This window comes from Scomber scombrus, chromosome 20 (assembly GCF_963691925.1).
Source record: "Scomber scombrus chromosome 20, fScoSco1.1, whole genome shotgun sequence".
Lineage (NCBI taxonomy): Eukaryota > Metazoa > Chordata > Actinopteri > Scombriformes > Scombridae > Scomber > Scomber scombrus.
Window position 1 is genome coordinate 24,883,299 of NC_084989.1, and position 27,500 is coordinate 24,910,798.

The following is a 27,500-nucleotide window of genomic DNA, read 5'->3' on the forward strand; positions in this document are numbered from 1 at the left end:
CTGCAGAACGTTATCAGTTATTCTGAAAATATCTTTCTTTTAAATTCTTTCACTGCACTGAGACGTTTTAGTTTGAGACTCAGCAGAGTGTCGTCAGCATACGATGATCACTGCGATGAATCACGAAGCTAAACACAGAACGGACCAACACACGTTAAATGTTTCACTGCATTAGGAACACCGTTACAATCTACAGCAGGAAGTCTTCCACCGAACTCACAACTTCAGAAATGTACGAAGACTCCAAAGCACTCAAAGATATTTTTAATTTAATAATAAGTCTGATGATTTTAAGATTTTAACGTTGTAAAAACGATCAAATGTTAAATGTGTCAAAATGAACATGAGAAGAAATGATTTGACATGTTGTGAGTTTGGTGAAAGGAGCCGCTGTGTTATTGATGCTGAATGTTATCACAGTTACAAGCATCAGAGTTTCAGGTCGTTTGCTCATGAAAACAAAAACTAAACATTTATAAACTCAATAAACGAATGCACAGCTGTTAGACTGGGTTGCATTAGACTGTGCAGGTGTTCCTAGTAAAGTGGTCAGTGTATATGTATTATACTGTATATCATTATTATATGTAATGTAATTGATCATCGGATCAGAAACAATCCTCAAACATCACCAACTTAAAGTCCACGTACCTCTTGTTCCTTCCAGAGCTTTCAGCCGGATCACAGGATGAGTTTAAGCTCGACTGATGGAGACAACGACGTCACCGTGGCAACAGTGTAAACAGTCTGCTGATGGGGTCGAAAGAGCTAAAAAAAAAAGTGTTTTTTTGTTTGTGTTTCCACAGATAAACAGAGATGTGTAAGACATACAGATGTTTATGTTCATCCGTCCATTTTCCTCCGTGCTGTTTGATCTTCACTGCTGCAGATTCTTTTTAAACTAACTGGATCGGAAACGTCCAAACGCATCGTCTTCAGTGTGAAGCTGCGGCTGCTTCGTCTCTGTCGGTTGGTTTCTGGACGCTGCTCGGCCGGTTTTCTGACAAGGCGAGATGTTAATAATGTACATAAAGCAGGAGGAAGCAGGAAGAAGAATATTTATTCCTTCAGTTGTTCTCAGTGTCAATGTTGTTGTTGTTGTTGTTGTTGTTCTCGTGAAGCACCGAGAGAGACAATCATGTTCCACCAGCAGGAAACCACGTAACCCTGCCGACCTACGGCTCTGGGTCGGTCTAACCCCGCTGACGTACGGCTCTGGGTCGGTCTAACGGCTCTGGGTCGGTCTAACCCTTGTGACGTACGGCTCTGGGTCGGTCTAACGGCTCTGGGTCGGTCTAACCCCGCTGACGTACGGCTCTGGGTCGGTCTAACCCTTGTGACGTACGGCTCTGGGTCGGTCTAACCCTTGTGACGTACGGCTCTGGGTCGGTCTAACCCTTGTGACGTACGGCTCTGGGTCGGTCTAACCCTTGTGACGTACGGCTCTGGGTCGGTCTAACCCTTGTGACGTACGGCTCTGGGTCGGTCTAACCCCGCCGACGTACGGCTCTGGGTCGGTCTAACCCTTGTGACGTACGGCTCTGGGTCGGTCTAACCCTGCTGACGTACGGCTCTGGGTCGGTCTAACCCTTGTGACGTAGGGCTCTGGGTCGGTCTAACCCTGCTGACGTAGGGCTCTGGGTCGGTCTAACCCCGCTGACGTACGGCTCTGGGTCGGTCTAACCCTTGTGACGTACGGCTCTGGGTCGGTCTAACCCTTGTGACGTACGGCTCTGGGTCGGTCTAACCCTTGTGACGTACGGCTCTGGGTCGGTCTAACCCTTGTGACGTACGGCTCTGGGTCGGTCTAACCCTGCTGACGTACGGCTCTGGGTCGGTCTAACCCTTGTGACGTACGGCTCTGGGTCGGTCTAACCCTTGTGACGTACGGCTCTGGTGCTGATGAGAACTTAATTGTATTGAAAGCTTTTATTTATGTTGTATGATTCCAAAATACTACAAATAAAAATCTATATACACACTTCAGCTGTGGTCGCCTCTCTGGTGAGTTACATGTGACCCAAATAAATATCATGTTGATATTTATTCATTGTTTATTTAAACATGTCTGACTAGAAGAAGTGGAGGAAGCAGAAAGTCAAATGACCCCTCACATTTACCTGCTGACCCTTTGGAGGGGCCCCACCCCTAGGTTGGGAACCACTGGACTAAACTAGCTAACTGTATATAAAGTAGTGTAAACTAGCTCCACCTCCAGCAGCTACAACAGTAACATGCTGCTCTAACACTGATGCTTCACTATTAATAATCTAATGATGTCATAATAATAATATATCAGTCAGAGGACCAAACCACTACTTTACTGTAATACTGCATACTACATCACTATAATACTGCAGTACTTTACTGTAATACTGCATACTACATCACTATAATACTGCAGTACTTTTACTGTAATACTGCATACTACATCACTATAATACTGCAGTACTTTACTGTAATACTGCATACTACATCACTATAATACTGCAGTACTTTTACTGTAATACTGCATACTACATCACTATAATACTGCAGTACTTTACTGTAATACTGCATACTACATCACTATAATACTGCAGTACTTTACTGTAATACTGCATACTACATCACTATAATACTGCAGTACTTTACTGTAATACTGCATACTACATCACTATAATACTGCAGTACTTTTACTGTAATACTGCATACTACATCACTATAATACTGCAGTACTTTACTGTAATACTGCATACTACATCACTATAATACTGCAGTACTTTACTGTAATACTGCATACTACATCACTATAATACTGCAGTACTTTACTGTAATACTGCATACTACATCACTATAATACTGCAGTACTTTACTGTAATACTGCATACTACATCACTCATAATACTGCAGTACTTTACTGTAATACTGCATACTACATCACTATAATACTGCAGTACTTTACTGTAATACTGCATACTACATCACTATAATACTGCAGTACTTTACTGTAATACTGCATACTACATCACTATAATACTGCAGTACTTTACTGTAATACTGCATACTACATCACTATAATACTGCAGTACTTTTACTGTAATACTGCATACTACATCACTATAATACTGCAGTACTTTTACTGTAATACTGCATACTACATCACTATAATACTGCAGTACTTTACTGTAATACTGCATACTACATCACTCATAATACTGCAGTACTTTTACTGTAATACTGCATACTACATCACTATAATACTGCAGTACTTTTACTGTAATACTGCATACTACATCACTCATAATACTGCAGTACTTTTACTGTAATACTGCATACTACATCACTCATAATACTGCAGTACTTTTACTGTAATACTGCATACTACATCACTATAATACTGCAGTACTTTACTGTAATACTGCATACTACATCACTCATAATACTGCAGTACTTTTACTGTAATACTGCATACTACATCACTCATAATACTGCAGTACTTTTACTGTAATACTGCATACTACATCACTATAATACTGCAGTACTTTTACTGTAATACTGCATACTACATCGCTCATAATACTGCAGTACTTTTACTGTAATACTGCATACTACATCACTATAATACTGCAGTACTTTACTGTAATACTGCATACTACATCACTATAATACTGCAGTACTTTACTGTAATACTGCATACTACATCACTATAATACTGCAGTACTTTTACTGTAATACTGCATACTACATCACTATAATACTGCAGTACTTTACTGTAATACTGCATACTACATCACTCATAATACTGCAGTACTTTTACTGTAATACTGCATACTACATCACTATAATACTGCAGTACTTTTACTGTAATACTGCATACTACATCACTATAATACTGCAGTACTTTACTGTAATACTGCAGTACTTTTACTGTAATACTGCATACTACATCACTATAATACTGTAGTACTTTTACTGTAATACTGCATACTACATCACTATAATACTGTAGTACTTTTACTGTAATACTGCATACTACATCACTCATAATACTGCAGTACTTTTACTGTAATACTGCATACTACATCACTATAATACTGCAGTACTTTACTGTAATACTGCATACTACATCACTCATAATACTGCAGTACTTTACTGTAATACTGCATACTACATCACTCATAATACTGCAGTACTTTACTGTAATACTGCATACTACATCACTCATAATACTGCAGTACTTTTACTGTAATACTGCATACTACATCACTCATAATACTGCAGTACTTTTACTATAATACTGCATACTACATCACTCATAATACTGCAGTACTTTTACTGTAATACTGCATACTACATCACTATAATACTGCAGTACTTTTACTGTAATACTGCATACTACATCACTCATAATACTGCAGTACTTTTACTGTAATACTGCATACTACATCACTATAATACTGCAGTACTTTTACTATAATACTGCATACTACATCACTATAATACTGCAGTAGAGGTAATATTAGCTGTTAGCACCGTGCTAACGTTAGCTCGGTGCTAACAAGCTAACCCTCCAAAGTATCTGTTAGTACTTCTGTATTATTTCTGTTTCATTGTTGTGTAATTTTGAGACGATGACACAACTAAAATTGAAGGTAATTAATCATATTTACATTGTTTATTTGTATTAATTCAAATGTAAAATCTAAACAGGAACACCGGCTGTATATGAGCTACTATTAACCTACTAATGCAGGACTTTTACTGCAGTAGTGAGTATAGGAGCTGCAGTGTGTAGTTGTGGCCTGTAGGGGGCAGTAATAGTATTAACAGGAGCTGCAGTGTGTAGTTGTGGCCTGTAGGGGGCAGTAATAGTTTTAATAGGAGCTGCAGTGTGTAGTTGTGGCCTGTAGGGGGCAGTAATAGTATTAACAGGAGCTGCAGTTTGTAGTTGTGGCCTGTAGGGGGCAGTAATAGTATTAACAGGAGCTGCAGTGTGTAGTTGTGGCCTGTAGGGGGCAGTAATAGTATTAACAGGAGCTGCAGTTTGTAGTTGTGGCCTGTAGGGGGCAGTAATAGTATTAATAGGAGCTGCAGTGTGTAGTTGTGGCCTGTAGGGGGCAGTAATAGTATTAATAGGAGCTGCAGTGTGTAGTTGTGGCCTGTAGGGGGCAGTAATAGTATTAATAGGAGCTGCAGTGTGTAGTTGTGGCCTGTAGGGGGCAGTAATAGTATTAATAGGAGCTGCAGTGTGTAGTTGTGGCCTGTAGGGGGCAGTAGCAGGTTACGCCGCCGGAAACTGCAGAGTATCAGCAGAAGAAGAAGAGCTTCCGGTGCGGCCTGTAGTTTTTAGGTGTTTTTGTGTAAAGTTGAGTCAGTTTGTTTAATGTTTGCTGAACATTAATAATAACAATAATAATAATAATAACTGTCCTCCCACAGTCACGCGGACCAAGCCTGACTCACCTGCAGCAGGTAAACAACTCTTTATTATCTGGAGGGTTATTTTAGAGGGTTAGCATGCTAGCATGTTAGCGCCGAGCTAACGTTAGCACGGTGCTAACAACTAATATTACCTCTAATGCAGTATTACAGTAAAAGTACTGCAGTATTAAAGTAAAAGTACTGCAGTATTATAGTGATGTAGTATGCAGTATTACAGTAAAAGTACTGCAGTATTAAAGTAAAAGTACTGCAGTATTATGAGTGATGTAGTATGCAGTATTACAGTAAAAGTACTGCAGTATTATGAGCGATGTAGTATGCAGTATTACAGTAAAAGTACTGCAGTATTATAGTAAAAGTACTGCAGTATTACAGTAAAAGTACTGCAGTATTACAGTAAAAGTACTGCAGTATTATGAGAGATGTAGTATGCAGTATTATAGTAAAAGTACTGCAGTATTACAGTAAAAGTACTGCAGTATTATAGTGATGTAGTATGCAGTATTACAGTAAAAGTACTGCAGTATTACAGTGATGTAGTATGCAGTATTACAGTAAAAGTACTGCAGTATTACAGTGATGTAGTATGCAGTATTATAGTAAAAGTACTGCAGTATTACAGTAAAAGTACTGCAGTATTATAGTGATGTAGTATGCAGTATTACAGTAAAAGTACTGCAGTATTACAGTAAAAGTACTGCAGTATTATGAGTGATGTAGTATGCAGTATTACAGTAAAAGTACTGCAGTACTATAGTGATGTAGTATGCAGTATTACAGTAAAGTACTGCAGTATTATGAGTGATGTAGTATGCAGTATTACAGTAAAAGTACTGCAGTATTTTAGTGATGTAGTATGCAGTATTACAGTAAAAGTACTGCAGTATTATGAGCGATGTAGTATGCAGTATTACAGTAAAAGTACTGCAGTATTATGAGTGATGTAGTATGCAGTATTACAGTAAAAGTACTGCAGTATTATGAGCGATGTAGTATGCAGTATTACAGTAAAAGTACTGCAGTATTACAGTGATGTAGTATGCAGTATTACAGTAAAAGTACTGCAGTATTATGAGCGATGTAGTATGCAGTATTACAGTAAAAGTACTGCAGTATTATAGTGATGTAGTATGCAGTATTACAGTAAAGTACTGCAGTATTATAGTGATGTAGTATGCAGTATTACAGTAAAAGTACTGCAGTATTATGAGTGATGTAGTATGCAGTATTACAGTAAAAGTACTGCAGTATTATGAGTGATGTAGTATGCAGTATTACAGTAAAAGTACTGCAGTATTATGAGTGATGTAGTATGCAGTATTACAGTAAAAGTACTGCAGTATTACAGTGATGTAGTATGTAGTATTACAGTAAAAGTACTGCAGTATTATAGTGATGTAGTATGCAGTATTACAGTAAAAGTACTGCAGTATTATGAGTGATGTAGTATGCAGTATTACAGTAAAAGTACTACAGTATTATAGTGATGTATTATGCAGTATTACAGTAAAAGTACTGCAGTATTATAGTGATGTAGTATGCAGTATTACAGTAAAAGTACTGCAGTATTATGAGCGATGTAGTATGCAGTATTACAGTAAAAGTACTGCAGTATTATAGTGATGTAGTATGCAGTATTACAGTAAAAGTACTGCAGTATTATGAGTGATGTAGTATGCAGTATTACAGTAAAAGTACTGCAGTATTATGAGCGATGTAGTATGCAGTATTACAGTAAAAGTACTGCAGTATTATAGTGATGTAGTATGCAGTATTACAGTAAAAGTACTGCAGTATTATGAGTGATGTAGTATGCAGTATTACAGTAAAAGTACTGCAGTATTATGAGCGATGTAGTATGCAGTATTACAGTAAAAGTACTGCAGTATTATAGTGATGTAGTATGCAGTATTACAGTAAAAGTACTGCAGTATTATAGTGATGTAGTATGCAGTATTACAGTAAAAGTACTGCAGTATTACAGTAAAAGTACTGCAGTATTATAGTGATGTAGTATGCAGTAGTACAGTAAAAGTACTACAGTATTATGAGTGATGTAGTATGCAGTATTATAGTAAAAGTACTGCAGTATTATAGTGATGTAGTATGCAGTATTACAGTAAAAGTACTACAGTATTATAGTGATGTAGTATGCAGTATTACAGTAAAAGTACTGCAGTATTATAGTGATGTAGTATGCAGTAGTACAGTAAAAGTACTGCAGTATTATAGTGATGTAGTATGCAGTATTACAGTAAAAGTACTGCAGTATTATAGTGATGTAGTATGCAGTATTACAGTAAAAGTACTGCAGTATTATAGTGATGTAGTATGCAGTATTACAGTAAAAGTACTGCAGTATTATAGTGATGTAGTATGCAGTAGTACAGTAAAAGTACTGCAGTATTATGAGTGATGTAGTATGCAGTAGTACAGTAAAAGTACTGCAGTATTATAGTGATGTAGTATGCAGTATTACAGTAAAAGTACTGCAGTATTATAGTGATGTAGTATGCAGTATTACAGTAAAAGTACTGCAGTATTATGAGTGATGTAGTATGCAGTATTACAGTAAAAGTACTGCAGTATTATGAGTGATGTAGTATGCAGTATTACAGTAAAAGTACTGCAGTATTATAGTGATGTAGTATGCAGTATTACAGTAAAAGTACTGCAGTATTATAGTGATGTAGTATGCAGTATTACAGTAAAAGTACTACAGTATTATAGTGATGTAGTATGCAGTATTACAGTAAAAGTACTACAGTATTACAGTGATGTAGTATGCAGTATTACAGTAAAAGTACTGCAGTATTATGAGTGATGTAGTATGCAGTATTACAGTAAAAGTACTGCAGTATTATAGTGATGTAGTATGCAGTATTACAGTAAAGTACTGCAGTATTATGAGTGATGTAGTATGCAGTATTACAGTAAAAGTACTACAGTATTATGAGTGATGTAGTATGCAGTATTACAGTAAAAGTACTGCAGTATTACAGTAAAAGTACTGCAGTATTATAGTAAAAGTACTGCAGTATTACAGTAAAAGTACTGCAGTATTATGAGCGATGTAGTATGCAGTATTACAGTAAAAGTACTGCAGTATTACAGTGATGTAGTATGCAGTATTACAGTAAAAGTACTGCAGTATTACAGTGATGTAGTATGCAGTATTATAGTAAAAGTACTGCAGTATTACAGTAAAAGTACTGCAGTATTATGAGTGATGTAGTATGCAGTATTACAGTAAAAGTACTGCAGTATTATAGTGATGTAGTATGCAGTATTACAGTAAAAGTACTGCAGTATTACAGTAAAAGTACTGCAGTATTATGAGTAATGTAGTATGCAGTATTACAGTAAAAGTACTGCAGTATTATAGTGATGTAGTATGCAGTATTACAGTAAAGTACTGCAGTATTATGAGTGATGTAGTATGCAGTATTACAGTAAAAGTACTGCAGTATTACAGTGATGTAGTATGCAGTATTACAGTAAAGTACTGCAGTATTATGAGTGATGTAGTATGCAGTATTACAGTAAAAGTACTGCAGTATTATGAGTGATGTAGTATGCAGTATTACAGTAAAAGTACTACAGTATTATGAGTGATGTAGTATGCAGTATTACAGTAAAAGTACTGCAGTATTATAGTGATGTAGTATGCAGTATTACAGTAAAAGTACTACAGTATTATGAGTGATGTAGTATGCAGTATTACAGTAAAAGTACTACAGTATTATAGTGATGTATTATGCAGTATTACAGTAAAAGTACTGCAGTATTATGAGTGATGTAGTATGCAGTATTACAGTAAAAGTACTGCAGTATTATGAGTGATGTAGTATGCAGTATTACAGTAAAAGTACTACAGTATTATAGTGATGTAGTATGCAGTATTACAGTAAAAGTACTGCAGTATTATAGTGATGTAGTATGCAGTATTACAGTAAAAGTACTACAGTATTATGAGTGATGTAGTATGCAGTATTACAGTAAAAGTACTACAGTATTATAGTGATGTATTATGCAGTATTACAGTAAAAGTACTGCAGTATTATGAGTAATGTAGTATGCAGTATTACAGTAAAAGTACTGCAGTATTATGAGCGATGTAGTATGCAGTATTACAGTAAAAGTACTGCAGTATTACAGTGATGTAGTATGCAGTATTACAGTAAAGTACTGCAGTATTATGAGTGATGTAGTATGCAGTATTACAGTAAAGTACTGCAGTATTATGAGTGATGTAGTATGCAGTATTACAGTAAAAGTACTGCAGTATTATGAGTGATGTAGTATGCAGTATTAGAGTAAAAGTACTGCAGTATTATGAGTGATGTACTATGCAGTATTACAGTAAAAGTACTGCAGTATTATAGTGATGTAGTATGCAGTATTACAGTAAAGTACTGCAGTATTATAGTGATGTAGTATGCAGTAGTACAGTAAAAGTACTACAGTATTATGAGTGATGTAGTATGCAGTATTACAGTAAAAGTACTACAGTATTATAGTGATGTAGTATGCAGTATTACAGTAAAAGTACTGCAGTATTATGAGTGATGTAGTATGCAGTATTACAGTAAAAGTACTACAGTATTACAGTGATGTAGTATGCAGTATTACAGTAAAAGTACTACAGTATTATAGTGATGTAGTATGCAGTATTACAGTAAAAGTACTGCAGTATTATGAGTGATGTAGTATGCAGTATTACAGTAAAAGTACTGCAGTATTATAGTGATGTAGTATGCAGTATTACAGTAAAAGTACTGCAGTATTATAGTGATGTAGTATGCAGTATTACAGTAAAGTACTGCAGTATTATGAGTGATGTAGTATGCAGTATTACAGTAAAAGTACTGCAGTATTATAGTGATGTAGTATACAGTATTACAGTAAAGTACTGCAGTACTATGAGTGATGTAGTATGCAGTATTACAGTAAAGTACTGCAGTATTATGAGTGATGTAGTATACAGTATTACAGTAAAGTACTGCAGTATTATGAGTGATGTACTATGCAGTATTAGAGTAAAAGTACTGCAGTATTATAGTGATGTAGTATGCAGTATTACAGTAAAGTACTGCAGTATTATGAGTGATGTAGTATGCAGTATTACAGTAAAAGTACTGCAGTATTACAGTGATGTAGTATGCAGTATTACAGTAAAAGTACTGCAGTATTATAGTGATGTAGTATGCAGTATTACAGTAAAGTACTGCAGTATTATGAGTGATGTAGTATGCAGTATCACAGTAAAAGTACTGCAGTATTATAGTGATGTAGTATGCAGTATTACAGTAAAAGTACTGCAGTATTATGATGATGTAGTATGCAGTATTACAGTAAAAGTACTGCAGTATTATGAGTGATGTGCTTCCTGTTACTCAACATGTTAAGCACAAGCTGAGCTCAGTGTCATGTTAACGTTTCATCTCCTCCTCTCTCCTCCTTTCTGTTCCTCCCTGCTCCTCTCTGCTCCCCTCTGCTCCCCTCTCCTCCTCTCTCCTCCTCTCTTCTCCTTTCTCCTCCTCTCTGCTCCCCTCTCCTCTTCCCTGCTCCTCTCTGCTCCCCTCTCCTCTTCCCTGCTCCTCTCTGCTCCCCTCTCCTCTTCCCTGCTCCTCTCTCCTCCTCTCTGCTCCTCCCTGCTCCTCTCTGCTCCTCCCTGCTCCTCTTTGCTCCCCTCTCCTCCTCTCTCCTCCCCTGTGCTCCTCTTTGCAGGATGTCGGCGGGACTCTTGGATCCTCCTGCAGGAGAACAGCTGTGTGTGTTCCTGCTGAGAGATGAAGGGGAGGAGGAGGAGGTGAGGAAGAGGGAGGTGGGCTGTCAGTGGGAGAGTCCAGAGGAGGAGAAGAAGGAGAAGAAGGAGGTGGGCTGTCAGAGCGAGTCAGCGGAGAGGAGGGACGCCGCGGTGCAGGTGGACCTGAGCTGGAGACACTCAGGTGGGTGCAGTGACGTGTTTCTGCCAGCAGGGGGCAGCAGAGCGCCTCCAGCCTGAACACATGAAGAAAGGAAGAAATAAAAAGAACATAAATTAAATTATGATAAAATGAAAAAACAATAATAAAGAAATCTGGAAAATAAATGAATGAAGATTATATTTTAATTAGAGTTATTATAGTTCACTAAAACTAAACAAACTACTTCATCGCTCGTTAAACTCAGTTTGTAGTCAATAAAACGGGAATGTTGTAGTGATCATTAAAATGTTAAAATCTAATAATCAATAATCAGAATCATTGATTAAACATTTTAATGATTCCTCTACAAAATAAAAGCAACTTCTTTCTTCATCAAAAGTTCATTAAACAATATTTTATACTGAATAAAAAGAAAAGAAGAAAACTGATCAACTAATCAATAAGTGATCATTAGTTTTATTAATAAGTGTCAGATTATATTTAACATCAGATAAAATAAATAAACTCATCAGTTTATCACCAGTTTCATCAGAGTTGATGTTTGTTTATATATTATAAAGATCCTCCTTCAGGATTCATGTTTTTATTATAAAACGTTGTTGTTGTTGTTGTTGTTGTTGTTGTTGTGGTTGTTGTTGTGTTTTTTGTTGTTGTTGTGTTTTTTGTTGTTGTTGTGTTTGTTGTTGTTGTTGTTGTTGTTGTTGTTGTGTTTGTTGTTGTTTACTCTGTGAGGTAAACATAAAGAGTTTAAATATAAAAACATTAAATAAACATGAAGCTTCTCTTTCATCTTCAGGCTCGTCTGCGATGCTGCTGCAGTGTTTCGCTGTCAGACCAGACGGACGTGACGGAGGCGCTCTGCTGCAGCACTGCACGCCCCCCCGCACCAGAACCAGGACCATCCAACACGCCTCCAAACACCAGAACACACAGAACCCCAGACCCCCACACACCAGGTCCAGGACCCAGAGGGGACGTCCTCCCATCAGGAGGCGCTCAGGAGGAGGCTCCTCGTCCGGCAGACCCGCCTCCCGTAACCAACGGCAACGCAAAGCATCACCGGACCAGCAGGAGGAGGAGGAGGTGGAGCAGGAGGAGCAGGAGGAGGAGGTGGTGGAGGAGGACACAGGTGATCCCACTTGGACTCCACCTGAGGCAGGTGAGTCCACAAAGATGATTTGAAAGATATTTAAGGCAAATCAGCTTTATTAATATTTATATATCCAGAGCAACTCAGTGTGCTTTACATAAAAACATTTAATAGTAACAATTAAAACTTACAAAAGATAAATAAATAAAACAAAGAAAGAGAGAAAGAATATATAAGCTAGACTTAAATAGAGCATCAAATATGAGAGTGTAATGTAATGATGTCGTGTCTCTGCCTCCTCAGATGTTCCCCACCCGTCTCCGTCGGCGCCGGACGGCGTGGAGCTGGACTCAGAGTCCCAGAATGCATCTCTTCATGTGGTGAAGCTGGAGCCGGACAGCACGATGTGCGACGTGTGCGGAAAAGTGATGAAGAATAAGTCGAGTCTGGCCCGCCACTCGTTCATCCACACGGGGAAGAAGCCGTACGCCTGCCACCTGTGCGAGCTGCGCTTCAATCGCCGTGACAACCTGCAGCATCACCTGACCCGGCTGCACCCGGGCGGCGTGCCGAGGCTGGAGAAGCAGCGGCAGGAGACCGCGTGGCTCTGCGCCGTCTGTGGAAAAACCTTCAGCTGCCGATCCCGCCTGAAGACGCACGAGGTCATCCACTCGGGGGTGAAACCGTTCCGCTGCCAGCTTTGCCCCAAAGCCTACATGAGGACCAACGACCTCGAGCACCACACCAAGAGCGTGCACGTGGACGGCGGCGGCGAGCTGCAGCGGTCCGGCTCGCTGCTGTGCGACCTCTGCGGCAAAGAGTTCCGCTGCCGCTCGCAGCTCGCCGCCCACTTCCAGACGCACACAGGCGAGCGACCGCACCTCTGCGACATCTGCGGCCGCAAGTTCGGCCGGCAGTACCAACTGAAACGCCACAAGATCCTGGTTCACGCCAACCGTGCCGTCGGCGCCGAGGACCCGTCGGCCGACGCTGCGTTCTCCTGCGGCGTCTGCGGGAAGCGTATGAAGACGGAAGCGCTGCTCGCCGCTCACTCGCGCATCCACACGGGCGACAAACCGCACCGCTGCGGCTTGTGTCTGCGCAGCTTCCAGCGCGCCGCCTGCCTGAAGCAGCACCACGCACGCGTTCACCTGAAGGTCCGCGAGTCGGCTCACGCCGCCGCACGCCGGGCGAGCTCGGTGGCGGAGAAGACGTTCCCCTGTCCCGTCTGCAGTAAGACCTTCAGGTTCCGCTCTCTGCTGGCGAGCCACGCGTTGATTCACAGCGAGGCGCGGCCGCACGCCTGCGACTTCTGCAGCCGCAGCTTCCGGCGCCTCAGCCACCTGAAGCGCCACCGCGAGGTCGTCCATAGCAACGGAGCGCGGCCGCTGCAGAGCTTCGTCTGTCACATCTGCGGTAAAGACAAGAAGTGCCGCTCGCAGCTCGCTCGCCACGTCATCATCCATACGGGCGAGCGTCCGTTCCCCTGCGAGCTCTGCACCGCACGCTTCAATCGCCACGGCAACCTGCAGCAGCACAGGAGGCGCATGCACGGCGTGGCCCCGCCCCCCCTGGAGGAAGCCCCGCCCATCTTGTTCGACGAGGACGACGTCATGGCGCCCGCATATAAACAGGAAGAGACCGTGGTCGCCGTGGACGACGCGGCCGAGGCAATCGAGGTCGCCACGGGCGACGAGGCGGACGCCACCTGACTGAACTGAGTGTGCTCAGTGTGTGACATCACCGTCCTGATGTGACGGGTCAGCTGACAGGACGCTCTGCTGCCGATTGGCTCATCAGTCTGTAGGTTGATGATGTCATCAGCTGATTATTTTCCACCTGACAGACAAGACGCTTGGCGCCATGGCAACAAAGCATCATGGGAGCTGTAGTTCCCATGGTAACAGCAGTCATGTGACCTGTGACATCACAAGAGACTAATTTATTCTGAAGATCATGTGACAGCCGATCAGATCGATCAATAAAATGTAAAAATATAAACATCCTGCGTCTCCTTCTCTAACTCCTTCTCTAACTCCTTCTCTCCTTCTCTACCTCCTCCTCTCCTTCTCTACCTCCTTCTCTCCTTTCCTCCTCTCCTTCTCTACCTCCTCCTCTCCTTCTTCTCTCCTTTCCTTCTCTCCTCTCCTTCTCTACCTCCTCCTCTCCTTCTCTCCTTTCCTTCCTTCTCTAACTCCTTCTCTCCTTCTCTACCTCCTCCTCTCCTTCTCTACCTCCTTCTCTCCTTCTCTACCTCCTCCTCTCCTTCTTCTCTCCTTTCCTTCTCTCCCTCCTCCTCTCCTTCTCTCCTTTCCTTCTCTCCTCTACCTCCTCTCCTCCTTTTTTAATTGTTTTTATTTGTAGTTCAGACAGGAATCGAGGCAGCTGATTGGTTGAAACTGTTTATTGATGATAAACATGCAGAGGACATAGAAAACACACACACACACAGACACACACACGACTGATCGATCAGCTTATTGATCGCTGAGCTGCTTCATGAACAGCTGACAGGAAGAGGAAACTTTATCATTAATAAGTTCATTTATTAATTAATCAAAGGAAGAAAAACTAAATTAAAATAAATCTGAGTCGAAGCTCTGGAGATTGTTTTTACTCGTTTGAAGTGAAATTAGTTTTTATGACAGTTTTTTTAATCTCGTTTGTCTTTAAATCAACAGATTATTAAATTCCCCCCCGCTTCATTTCCACTCAGCTGATTATCCCCAAATATTCAACCCAATTAAACATCAAAGGGGGAAGGGGGGGGGGGTAAAAGAACAGAAGGAAAGGAGGAAAACAGGTCAGAGGAAGAATGAAGGAGGAGAGGAATGATACAGATACTATAGTATGTAGTACAGATACTATAGTATGTAGTACAGATACTACAGTATGTAGTATTCTCTGCAGTATGTAGTACAGATACTATAGTATGTAGTATTCTCTGCAGTATGTAGTACAGATACTGCAGTATGTAGTATTCTCTGCAGTATGTAGTACAGATACTGCAGTATGTAGTACAGATACTACAGTATGTAGTACAGATACTACAGTATGTAGTATTCTCTGCAGTATGTAGTACAGATACTGCAGTATGTAGTACAGATACTACAGTATGTAGTACAGATACTACAGTATGTAGTACAGATACTGCAGTATGTAGTATTCTCTGCAGTATGTAGTACAGATACTGCAGTATGTAGTACAGATACTACAGTATGTAGTACAGATACTACAGTATGTAGTATTCTCTGCAGTACTTCAGTATAAAAACACAGTAATCTGATGGATTTGCGGTAAATGAACAAACAGGCTCATTAACACGCTGCTCGATGATGATTGGTTGAACTTCGGAGTGATGTCATCCCTCTGCTGGTCACATGCTGTGATGTCATCGCTCTGCTGGCCACATGCTGTGATGTCATTGCGCTCACACCTCCATGCTGTCGGTTTTTGGCGCCCTGGAGATCCACAGGGTTGATTGGCCGGTGGGGGTTTTACTGCGGGGGTCACTGCGGGAGGTGATGACATCATCGTCAGTGTTGAGACGTACGTCTAAAAATCACATCAGAGACTCGTTTAAGCTCCGCCTCCAAACTTACTGTAATATCTAACGTTAAACCATTTAAACTTTATTAAACTGTCTCACACTGACAGTGAGGGTCAGTAACAGTAACAGCAGCTCCACAAACGTTTTAATCAATAAATAATATTCTGAAAATACTTTTAACTAACGAGCGTTCAGCACCGATCATCTTCAGATATTATAATTAATTTAATCTGTTAAAAACATTCAGATTGAGACCTGAACTGATGCCAGGTATCGACACACACACACACACACACAGATACACACACACACACACAGATACACACACACACACACATACACTCACAGATACACACTCAGACACACACACTCCTTTGTATAGCTATCTTAGTGAGGACCCTCATTGGTATAATGTGTTCCCTGATCACTAACTATCAGAAGTAAAGCCTAAACCTTCACACTAAAACACACTAAAACCAAACTGTCCTCAATTAAAACTCAAGTATAAAACTCAAATTGGGCTCTCACAGTGATAGCTACACACACACACACACACACACACACACTCACAGACACACACACACACTCACAGACACACACACACACACTCACAGACACACACACAGACACACACACACACTCACAGACACACACACACTCACACACACACACACACACACACACTCACAGACACACACACACTCACAGACACACACACACACACACACTCACAGACACACACACACACACACACTCACAGACACACACACACACAGAGGCACTGAGCCAGGAGCTGCTGTAAATCAGTTCTTGTTAACAAGACGTGAGTGTTTGACCCGTCATAATCACTGAGTAAGCACACACACACACACACACACACACTCACAGACACACACACACTCACACACACACACACACACACACACAGCCCTGCATCATCAGCAGTAATAACAGGCAGGAGAAGGGGCTGCTGGGAGTCGTAGTTCTTACCTTCTGCTGATCATCTGGAAACAACAAGTCCCAGAAGCCACCAGGATGAGCAGCAGCAGGGGGATTGTGGGAATGATGACGTAAACCAGCAGCATACCTGAAACACACACACACACACACACACACACACACACACACACACACACTGTGACTAACAGGAAGCCAGCTGCAGGTGACACTGAGGTCAGAGGTCACAGGTGTGCGTGTACCTGAAGCTCCGGCCATGACGACCTGAGGAGGAACAACCTCACCCTCAGTTGTTGTTTCTGCACAAAAAACACAAACAAGTTTAAACACAGTCAGTTACAATCAGTTCAATCACAGATCAATCAGGTTATTGATCCTGAATCAGGTTATTGACCCTGAATCAGGTTATTGACCCTGAATCAGGTTATTGGTCCTGAATCAGGTTATTGATCCTGAATCAGGTTATTGGTCCTGAATCAGGTTATTGATCCTGAATCAGGTTATTGATCCTGAATCAGGTTATTGGTCCTGAATCAGGTTATTGATCCTGAATCAGGTTATTGATCCTGAATCAGCTGCTCTCTGCTTCTTCTCTAGTCTGGTGTTCTGCTAGTGTCCTCGTCACTACTGCTAGCATGAGGCGCTACCTGCAGCCCAATCAGGTTCACAGCTAGTCCTGCTCCTCCTGCACCTCCTGCTCCTCCAGCTCCTCCTGCACCTCCTGCTCCTCCAGCTCCTCCTAACCCAGCACAGTGTGAAGAGCAGGGAGGAGAAACCAGGAGACCGGCCTTCCCACCAGGAGAGCCGGACATGGACCCAGCAGCAAGACCGCTATCTGCTCCTCTGTGTGAGGAGGAAAAGGAGGAGCAGGAGGTGCAGGAGGAGCAAGAGGAACAAGAGGAGCAGGAGGAGCAGGAGGAACAAGAGGAGCAGGAGGAGCAAGAGGAGCAAGAAGAGCAGGAGGAACAGGAGGAGCAAGAGGAGCAGGAGGAACAGGAGGAGCACTGCCACAGCCCAAAACATGAGCTCCAGCAGGCTCTGACCAGACTGTCACTAGTGGAGCTTTTCCATTATAGACTTCTAGCTCTACTCCATCAGAGATAGTACCTGGTGCTGCCGGCCTCTGAGTGGTCAGAGAGTCATAGTACCTGGTGCTGCTGGCCTCTGAGTGGTCAGAGAGTCATAGTACCTGGTGCTGCTGGCCTCTGATTGGTCAGAGAGTCATAGTACCTGGTGCTGCTGGCCTCTGATTGGTCAGAGAGTCATAGTACCTGGTGCTGCTGGCCTCTGATTGGTCAGAGAGTCATAGTACCTGGTGCTGCTGGCCTCTGATTGGTCAGAGAGTCATAGTACCTGGTGCTGCCGGCTTCTGATTGGTCAGAGAGTCATAGTACCTGGTGCTGCCGGCTTCTGATTGGTCAGAGAGTCATAGTACCTGGTGCTGCCGGCTTCTGATTGGTCAGAGAGTCATAGTACCTGGTGCTGCCGGCCTCTGATTGGTCAGAGAGTCACGAGACGTCAACACAAGAATCAAACCTCCATTATTAAACACCGGCAGCAGCGTTATAGAGATTAGTTTCATGTCCTCCATTGTTTATGTGTTTGTGTAGAAAATGACGTCACAGCAGTTTAACTCAGCGTTGCTATGACGACCTCGCTCATGTTGAGGAGGAACTATGAAGTCATGGTACCTCAGCGGTCCTGGTATCTTTCTAACTGGGATCAAAAGCAAGTTATGACCTTATAAGGATATTCCTGCTCACCTGTTCCCCGACCTGCAGGTGTGTTGGTTTTGTTGTGGAGATTTCCTTAATTAAGGGTGAGAGAGAAAATCATGAGTCCAGTAAACAAACTAGTATTTTAATATATATCTTGTAGAAGATGAGTTCAGCACACAGTACACATAAGGTACAGAGAACAGAACAGAACCACAGTTATAATCTGGTTGGTTCTCTGAAAGAAAGAATCAACAAACCTTCATTTGGCAGTGAGTGAAGCTGATCGGCTGATGGTACCTGGTTAGTTTGGCAGTGAGTGAAGCTGATTGGCTGATGGTACCTGGTTAGTTTGGTGGTGATAGAAGCTGATTGGCTGATGGTACCTGGTTAGTTTGGCAGTGAGTGGAGCTGATTGGCTGATGGTACCTGGTTAGTTTGGCAGTGAGTGGAGCTGATTGGCTGATGGTACCTGGTTAGTTTGGTGGTGATAGAAGCTGATTGGCTGATGGTACCTGGTTAGTTTGGCAGTGATAGAAGCTGATTGGCTGATGGTACCTGGTTAGTTTGGTGGTGATAGAAGCTGATTGGCTGATGGTACCTCGTTAGTTTGGTCGTGGGTGAAGCTGATTGGCTGATGGTACCTGGTTAGTTTGGCAGTGGGTGAAGCCGATTGGCTGATGGTACCTGGTTAGTTTGGTGGTGATAGAAGCTGATTGGCTGATGGTACCTGGTTAGTTTGGTGGTGATAGAAGCTGATTGGCTGATGGTACCTGGTTAGTTTGGCAGTGGGTGAAGCCGATTGGCTGATGGTACCTGGTTAGTTTGGTGGTGATAGAAGCTGATTGGCTGATGGTACCTGGTTAGTTTGGTGGTGATAGAAGCTGATTGGCTGATGGTACCTGGTTAGTTTGGCAGTGGGTGAAGCCGATTGGCTGATGGTACCTGGTTAGTTTGGCAGTGGGAGAAGCTGATTGGCTGATGGTACCTGGTTAGTTTGGCAGTGGGTGAAGCTGATTGGCTGATGGTACCTGGTTAGTTTGGCAGTGAGTGAAGCTGATTGGCTGATGGTACCTGGTTAGTTTGGCAGTGGGAGAAGCTGATTGGCTGATGGTACCTGGTTAGTTTGGGAGTGATAGAAGCTGATTGGCTGATGGTACCTGGTTAGTTTGGGAGTGATAGAAGCTGATTGGCTGATGGTACCTGGTTTGTATTTGCAGATGAAGTTGTGTTTCATGTTGCAGCGGTCGTCGTTCCATTGGTAGCGATAAGCCCCGCCCAGACCAGGAAGTGCAGTCGGCTGATGATACATCACAACGCAGGCCTCTCCTCCGCAGGACGGCTCGTCAAAATACCAGTTCCTACATCATCATCATCATCATCATCATCATAATAATCATTAGTTTTCATGGTTAAACTGATCTACTAACAGTTATTATTATGCTCTGTAGGGGTTAATGTTAACACTCAGGTATCTCCGTGAGTCAAACTGTCTCAACCAATCGATCGGTTCACCTGAAGGCCGCCGGGCTGCCGTCGGTCCAGTGGTACAGCTGTGGACAGGAAGTGAAGCTGCTGCTGAGTTCGGGATGATTCTGATCGGCTCCGTCCGCTCGAGTCAGACCGATCCAGAAGTCACCGTCCGCTATACCTCCTCCCACTGCTCCTGAACTCAGCTCCTGGAGACGAGGAGCAGAAGCAATGAAGGAGGGAAGAGGAAGAGGAGGAAGAGATGAAGATGAGGCATCGCCCGTCTCACCTGCAGCAGGTTTTCAATGTGTCTCTGCTCCGCCAGACTCTCGATGCTGAGCAGCGAGCCTCCGCCCATCTCGCAGACCTGACGCGCCTCCTGGAACGCAACTCGGCTCGACATGTCGTGGAAATATGCGATTTTATAACAGAGATGCTCGGGACCGCCGGAGCACACCGTCTGACCTGAGAGAGAAGAAGAGTCACATGATGATTGACAGGTCATAAACGTACAGTTACAGATCAAAGCATTTAACCCTTCGTAGCTCTGCTCAGCCGTTTGGTAGAAGTCACTTTGTGTCAAAAACTAAAATCTATTGAACCCATTTAACTTTGAGGTCAATGTTTATCACTTGTATGAGGAATGTAACGCACAGAGAGACCATCAGATTGTGTTATGGTTGCTATAGATACAGGTTGTGTTCAATCAATCTTTATTTGTATAGCGCCAAATCACAACAAAGTTATCTCAAGGCACTTTACACATAGAGCAGGTTCTAAACCGTACTCTTCAAGTTTTAATTTATAAAGAGACCCAACATTCACACATGAGCAAGCATTTAGCGACAATGGCAAGAAAAAACTCCCTTTTAACAGGAAGAAACCTCAGGCAGAACCAGGCTCAAAGTGGGCGGCCATCTGCCTCGACCGGTTGGGGTAGAGGGGAGAGAAAGGAAGAATAGGAGAGAGAGAGAGTAGCACATTGAAAATAAACATTGAAGCTAGAAGGTCCGGGACTGGAATCTGTCATCCGGACGTCTACAGGCCCAGATTACCTGTGAGATGAGAAAGCACAGACAACTCCGGGGAAGAAGTGTAGGTTACTGAATGCATTAATAGTACATGAATGTTAATGGATATACATGGATGGATAGAGAGAGAGAGAGGAGGAGAGAAGAGCTCAGTGCATCATGGAGGTAGGAGTCCCCCGGCAGTCTAAGCCTATAGCAGCATAAACTAGGAGCTTGCTAACTATACGCTTTATCAAAAAGGAAAGTTTTAAGCCTACTCTTAAAAGTAGAGAGGGTGTCTGCCCTCCGGACCGAATCTGGGAGATGGTTCCACAGGAGAGGAGCCTGATAACTGAAGGCTCTGCCTCCCATTCTACTTTTAGAGATACTAGGTACCACAAGTAGGCCTGCGTTCTGGGAGCGCAGTGTTCTGGTAGGTACATAAGGTACTATGAGCTCTTTAAGGTATGATGGAGCCTGACCAGTAAGAGCTTTAAAAGTGAGGAGAAGGATTTTAAATTCTATTCTTGATTTTATGGGAAGCCAATGCAGTGAAGCTAAAATAGGAGTAATGTGATCTCTCTTTCTAGTTTTTGTCAGAACGCGTGCAGCTGCATTCTGGACCAGTTGGAGAGTCTTTAGAGACTTGTTAGGGCAGCCTGATAATAATGAATTACAATAATCCAGCCTAGAAGTAACAAATGCATGGATTAGTTTTTCAGCATCATTTTGAGACAGAATATGTCTGATTTTTGAAATGTTACGCAGATGAAAATAGGCAGACCTTGAAATTAGTTTTATGTGGGAATTAAAGGATCCTGGTCAAATATAACTCCTAGGTTCCTTACAGTAGTACTGGAGGCCAAAGTAATGCCATCCAGAGTAGTTATATCATTGGATAATGTGTTTCTAAGGTGTTTAGGGCCAAGCACAATAACTTCAGTTTTTTCTGAGTTTAACAGCAGGAAGTTACAGGTCATCCAGGCCTTTATGTCCTTGATGCATGTTTGTAGTTTAGTTAACTGGTTGATTTCATTAGGCTTTATTGATAGATATAATTGAGTATCATCTGCATAACAATGAAAATTTATTGAGTGTTTCCGAATAATATTTCCTAAAGGAAGCATATATAAGGAGAATAGTATTGGTCCAAGCACTGAACCCTGAGGAACACCGTGTTTTACTTTTGTTTGCATGGAGGATTTATCATTAACATTTACAAACTGAAATCTATCTGACAGATAGGATTTAAACCAGTTTAATGCTGTTCCTTTAATACCAATTAAATGTTCAAGTCTCTTTAACAGGATTTGATGATCAATAGTATCGAAGGCAGCACTAAGATCTAACAGGACGAGGACAGAGAGAAGTCCATTGTCTGATGAAGTTAAGAGGTCATTTGTAACTTTTACCAGTGCAGTTTCTGTACTATGATGAGCTCTGAATCCAGACTGAAAATCCTCAAATAAACTGTTATTATTTAGAAAGTTACACAGCTGATTAGCAACTGCTTTCTCGAGGATCTTAGAGAGAAAGGGGAGGTTCGATATGGGCCTATAGTTAGCTAAAACCTCTGAATCAAGATTAGGCTTCTTAAGAAGTGCTTTAATGACAGCTACTTTAAAAGACTGTGGTACATATCCTGTCACTAAAGACAGATTGATCATATTTAATAAGGAAGTACTAACAGAGGGAAGGACTTCCTTAAGCAGCCTAGTTGGAATCGGGTCTAAGAGACAGGTTGATGGTTTAGAGGAAGTGATCATTGAGGTTAGTTCTATAAGGTCGACTGGAGAGAAACAGTCTAAATAAATATCAGGTTTAACAGCAGTTTCTGAGTTTCCTATGTTAGAGGATGAATCAGTGCTTATTGAGGGCAAGAGGTGATTAATTGTGTCCCTAATAGTTAAGATTTTATCATTAAAGAAACTCATGAAGTCATCACTACTGAGAGTTAAAGGAATACATGGATCAGTAGTGTTATGACTCTTTGTCAGTTTAGCCAAAGTGCTGAAAAGAAACCTTGGACTATTTTTATTCTCCTCTATTAGTGATGAGTAGTAGGCAGCTCTGGTGTTACGGAGGGCCTTCTTATATGTTTTAAGACTGTCTTGCCAGGTTAGGTGAGATTCTTCTGATTTGGTGGAACGCCATATTCTTTCTAGTTTTCGTAAAATTTGTTTTAATTGTCGAGTTTGGGAATTATACCAAGGAGCTGTTTTCCGTTGTTTAATTATCTTCTTTTTTAAAGGAGCGATGGAGTCCAGAGTTGTTCTCAGTAAGTCTGCAGCGCTATCAACAATACAGTCAATCTGGGGGGGACTGAAATCAGAATAAGTCATCTCTGTTGTATTGAGACATGGCATTGAGCTCAACATTGATGGAATTATTTCTTTAAATTTAGTGACAGCACCATCAGTCAGACATCTAGTAAGAACATGTCTGTCCAGTGGTGTATAGTCCAGTAATAAAAATTCAAATGTTATTAAGTAGTGGTCTGATAAAGAAGGATTATGAGGGAAAACTATTAAATGTTCAACCTCAATACCATATGTCAGAACAAGGTCGAGGGTGTGGTTATAACAGTGAGTTGGCTCATTCACATTTTGAGAGAAGCCAATTGAATCTAATAATGCAATAAATGCAGTGTTAAGGCTATCATTCTCAACATCCACATGAATGTTAAAGTCACCTACTATAATTATCTTATCAGTGCTAAGGACTAAATTTGATAAAAGCTCTGAGAAGTCAGATAAAAATTGGGCGTACGGGCCAGGAGGACGGTAGATTACAACAAATAAGACAGGCTGTAAAGTTTTCCAGGCTGGGTGAGAAAGGCTGAGAACAAGACTTTCAAATGATTTATAATTAAGTTTAGGTCTAGGGTTGATTTTTAGGTCTGAGTTAAAAATGGCTGCAACTCCACCTCCTCGGCCGGTGTCTCGAGGGATGTGGGTATTGATATGACTGGGAGGAGTGGATTCATTTAGACTGACATATTCATCCTGACGCAGCCAGGTTTCAGTAAGACAGAATAAGTCAATATGATGATCTGATATTATATCATTGATTAATACACCTTTAGAGGAGAGAGATCTAGTGTTTAAGAGTCCACATTTAACTCTCTTATTTTGATGGTCCATTACTGGAGTGGTATTAATTTTGGTCAGGTTTTTATGTATCGCTCTTCTATTAAAAGCTGTTTTAATTGGTTTAGGAGGTCGGGGGACAGACACAGTCTCTATATGTAATTGGGTGGGTAACTGCTCTAGTGGAAGCACAGAGAAGCGTGTAAGACTGCAGCTCTGTCTCCTGGTCTGGACTCTGGGTTGTCATGGATTTGGGTCAATGAATTCGGCCATATTTCTAGATATGAGAGCAGCTCCGTCCAAAGTGGGATGTATGCCGTCTCTCCTAATCAGACCAGGTCTTCCCCAAAAAGTTTGCCAATTATCAACGAAGCCCACATCATTATCTGGACACCACCTCGACAACCAGCGGTTAAATGATGACATGCGGCTATACATGTCATCACTGATCAAATTAGGCAGGGGCCCAGAGAAAACTACGGAGTCCGACATTGTTTTAGCAAATGTACACACCGACTCAACATTAATTTTAGTGACCTCCGATTGGCGTAATCGGGTGTCATTTCCACCAGCATGAATGATAATCTTACTGTATCTATGTTTATCCTTAGCCAGCAGTTTTAAATTTGACTCTATGTCGCCCGCTCTGGCCCCAGGAATACATTTGACTATGGTCCCTGGTGTCGCTAATTTCACGTTTCTGACTATGGAGCTACCAATGATCAGAGTCTGTTCCTCAGCAGGTGTGTTGCTGAGTGGGGAGAATCTGTTTGAAACATGAAGTGGTTGGTGGTGAACCGTGGGCTTCTGTTTGGGGCTATGCTTCCTTCGAGCAGTCACCCACCCACCCTGGTTTCCCAGCTGCTTGAGAACTACCGGGGGATTAGCAGTTATGCTAACACTGGCTGCAGGACGGCTCGCACCGGTTACTGGGGCCTGGCTAATAACTGGAGCTAGCTGGCTATCCTTGGTGCGGAGCCGCGTTTCTAACTCACTAAGCCTCGCCTCCAAAACTGCAAACAGACTACACTTAGTACAAGTATCATTACCGTCAAATGAGGCAGAGGAGTAGCTAAACATGTGACACACCGAGCAAGATAGAGCAGAAGAGTGAGAAGAGGGGAGAGAAGCCATGGCTAACCGCTAACCAAGATTAGCTGTGGAGCTAACCGGAGCTAACAATAGAGCTAAAGCAACAGAAGTTTAAACTGTGGGTTTTAAGAGATCGGAAAAGCAAGAAGCGCTTTAAACCAAACAAGCGTATGCTTAAGTGTACAATTAATAAGTATCAACAGGAATTAAGAATATATAAAAGTTAGCGGAGTAGAGAGCAGAGACACTAACGCTAACAGTAAACAGTAACACAGACGGTAACAGGAAGTGACGGAATACGCTTACCGGAAACTGGTCTCTGTGGCTTTTTTGCTATAGATACAGGTTGTGTTATGGTTGCTATAGATACAGGTTGTGTTATGGTCGCCATAGATACAGGTTGTGTTATGGTTGCTATAGATACAGGTTGTGTTATGGTCGCCATAGATACAGGTTGTGTTATGGTCGCCATAGATACAGGTTGTGTTATGGTCGCCATAGATACAGGTTGTGCTATGGTTGCTATAGATACAGGTTGTGTTATGGTTGCTATAGATACAGGTTGTGTTATGGTCGCCATAGATACAGGTTGTGTTATGGTCGCCATAGATACAGATTGTGCTATGGTTGCTATAGATACAGGTTGTGTTATGGTTGCTATAGATACAGGTTGTGTTATGGTTGCCATAGATACAGGTTGTGTTATGGTTGTTATAGATACAGGTTGTGTTATGGTTGCTATAGATACAGGTTGTGCTATGGTTGCTATAGATACAGGTTGTGCTATGGTTGCTATAGATACAGGTTGTGTTTTGGTTGCTATAGATACAGGTTGTGCTATGGTTTCTATAGATACAGGTTGTGTTATGGTTGTTATAGATACAGGTTGTGCTATGGTTGCCATAGATACAGGTTGTTCTATGGTTGCCATAGATACAGGTTGTGCTATGGTTGCCATAGATACAGGTTGTGCTATGGTTGCTATAGATACAGGTTGTGTTATGGTTGCTATAGATACAGGTTGTGTTATGGTTGCTATAGATACAGGTTGTGTTTTGGTTGCTATAGATACAGGTTGTGTTATGGTTGCTATAGATACAGGTTGTGTTTTGGTTGCTATAGATACAGGTTGTGCTATGGTTTCTATAGATACAGGTTGTGTTATGGTTGTTATAGATACAGGTTGTGGTATGGTTGCCATAGATACAGGTTGTTCTATGGTTGCCATAGATACAGGTTGTTCTATGGTTGCTATAGATACAGGTTGTTCTATGGTTGCTATAGATACAGGTTGTGTTATGGTTGCTATAGATACAGGTTGTGTTATGGTTGCTATAGATACAGGTTGTGTTATGGTTGCTATAGATACAGGTTGTTCTATGGTTGCTATAGTTACAGGTTGACTTTCATGTTTTCATCTTGAACAGAATGAGTCTCTAACATGTTTTTAATAAAGTTTAGAACCAATGAGGTGTGAATGAGGCTGTAAAACATCACATTTAGACTCAATGAGGAAATAAATCCATGTTTTATGTTGTCATGGCAACAAAGAGAGTGATCTACAAAGGGTTAAGAAGCCAAAACACCGTCAAGCTATTTAAGATTTTGTCTCTCTTGCTTGATTCCTACACAGAAAGCCTCGTTGTTGATGAACCCAAACCAGGAGGTTCTCTTCATTGTTGAACTTTAACCAGCAGGTTCTCCTCCGTGCTGGATCTCTACATACGAGGCTTTCTTCTTCTTTAATCCCTTCAGACGTTTCTGTCCCTCTTGTCTTCCACTAGTAAGACTATGAACAGGAGGCTTCTTTCTTCATTAGCCTCTCTCTTCTCATCTGCAGCTCATTATAAGCTTCATTCTTCTCTTCTTTGTTTGGTTTTTCCTGTCTGTGAGTAATAAACTACTGATGAACCTGTAAATACATTCATCTGTAGTCCAACTAGACTTCCTGAAAGGTATTTAAACATTAACACAGAGAGCGTTTCCATCCTAGACGTCTGTGAGTTATTAACAGCTCCACCAAATACTGATGCTTCACTATTAATAATCTAATGATGTAATACTGCAGTACTTTTACTGTAATACTGCAGTACTATTACTGTAATACTGCATACTACATCACTATAATACTGCAGTACTTTTACTGTAATACTGCATACTACATCACTATAAT

General features: G+C 41.7%; 2 protein-coding genes across 3 annotated transcripts in view; one reads left to right on the forward strand and one right to left on the reverse strand.

Moving 5' to 3' along the window:
- Nucleotides 1–5,321: 5,321 nt before the first annotated feature.
- LOC134002033 (zinc finger protein 83-like) lies at nucleotides 5,322–14,434 on the forward strand. Its single transcript, XM_062441280.1, has 4 exons — nucleotides 5,322–5,454; nucleotides 11,155–11,375; nucleotides 12,151–12,513; nucleotides 12,748–14,434. The coding sequence occupies exons 2-4, from the start codon at nucleotides 11,156–11,158 to the stop codon at nucleotides 14,154–14,156; spliced, it is 1,992 nt and encodes a 663-aa protein (XP_062297264.1). The 5' UTR covers nucleotides 5,322–5,454; nucleotide 11,155; the 3' UTR covers nucleotides 14,157–14,434.
- A 973-nt stretch (nucleotides 14,435–15,407) lies between these two features.
- The window catches only part of chodl (chondrolectin), a 14,276-nt gene continuing 2,183 nt past the window's right edge, over nucleotides 15,408–27,500 (reverse strand). Inside the window, exons 2-8 of one of the 2 annotated variants that reach the window (XM_062441310.1) lie at nucleotides 20,426–20,601; nucleotides 20,182–20,345; nucleotides 19,870–20,027; nucleotides 18,715–18,759; nucleotides 17,194–17,250; nucleotides 16,985–17,081; nucleotides 15,408–15,956 (exon numbers count right to left, since the gene is read on the reverse strand). In XM_062441310.1, coding sequence (XP_062297294.1) covers nucleotides 15,875–15,956; nucleotides 16,985–17,081; nucleotides 17,194–17,250; nucleotides 18,715–18,759; nucleotides 19,870–20,027; nucleotides 20,182–20,345; nucleotides 20,426–20,601 — 779 coding nt within the window. In that variant the 3' untranslated portion in view covers nucleotides 15,408–15,874. Of the gene's footprint in view, nucleotides 16,000–16,984; nucleotides 17,082–17,193; nucleotides 17,251–18,714; nucleotides 18,760–19,869; nucleotides 20,028–20,181; nucleotides 20,346–20,425; nucleotides 20,602–27,500 lie in introns of both variants that reach the window. The other variant, XM_062441311.1, reaches the window with a different exon arrangement.

Bases quoted from the DNA above. Each gene is read 5' to 3' on its own strand.
- LOC134002033 (XM_062441280.1), top strand. From the start codon at position 11,156: ATGTCGGCGGGACTCTTGGATCCTCCTGCAGGAGAACAGCTGTGTGTG. The intron at 11,376-12,150 runs GTGGGTGCAGTG...TTTCATCTTCAG, and splicing joins CCTGAGCTGGAGACACTCAG to GCTCGTCTGCGATGCTGCTG. The intron at 12,514-12,747 runs GTGAGTCCACAA...CTGCCTCCTCAG, and splicing joins TTGGACTCCACCTGAGGCAG to ATGTTCCCCACCCGTCTCCG.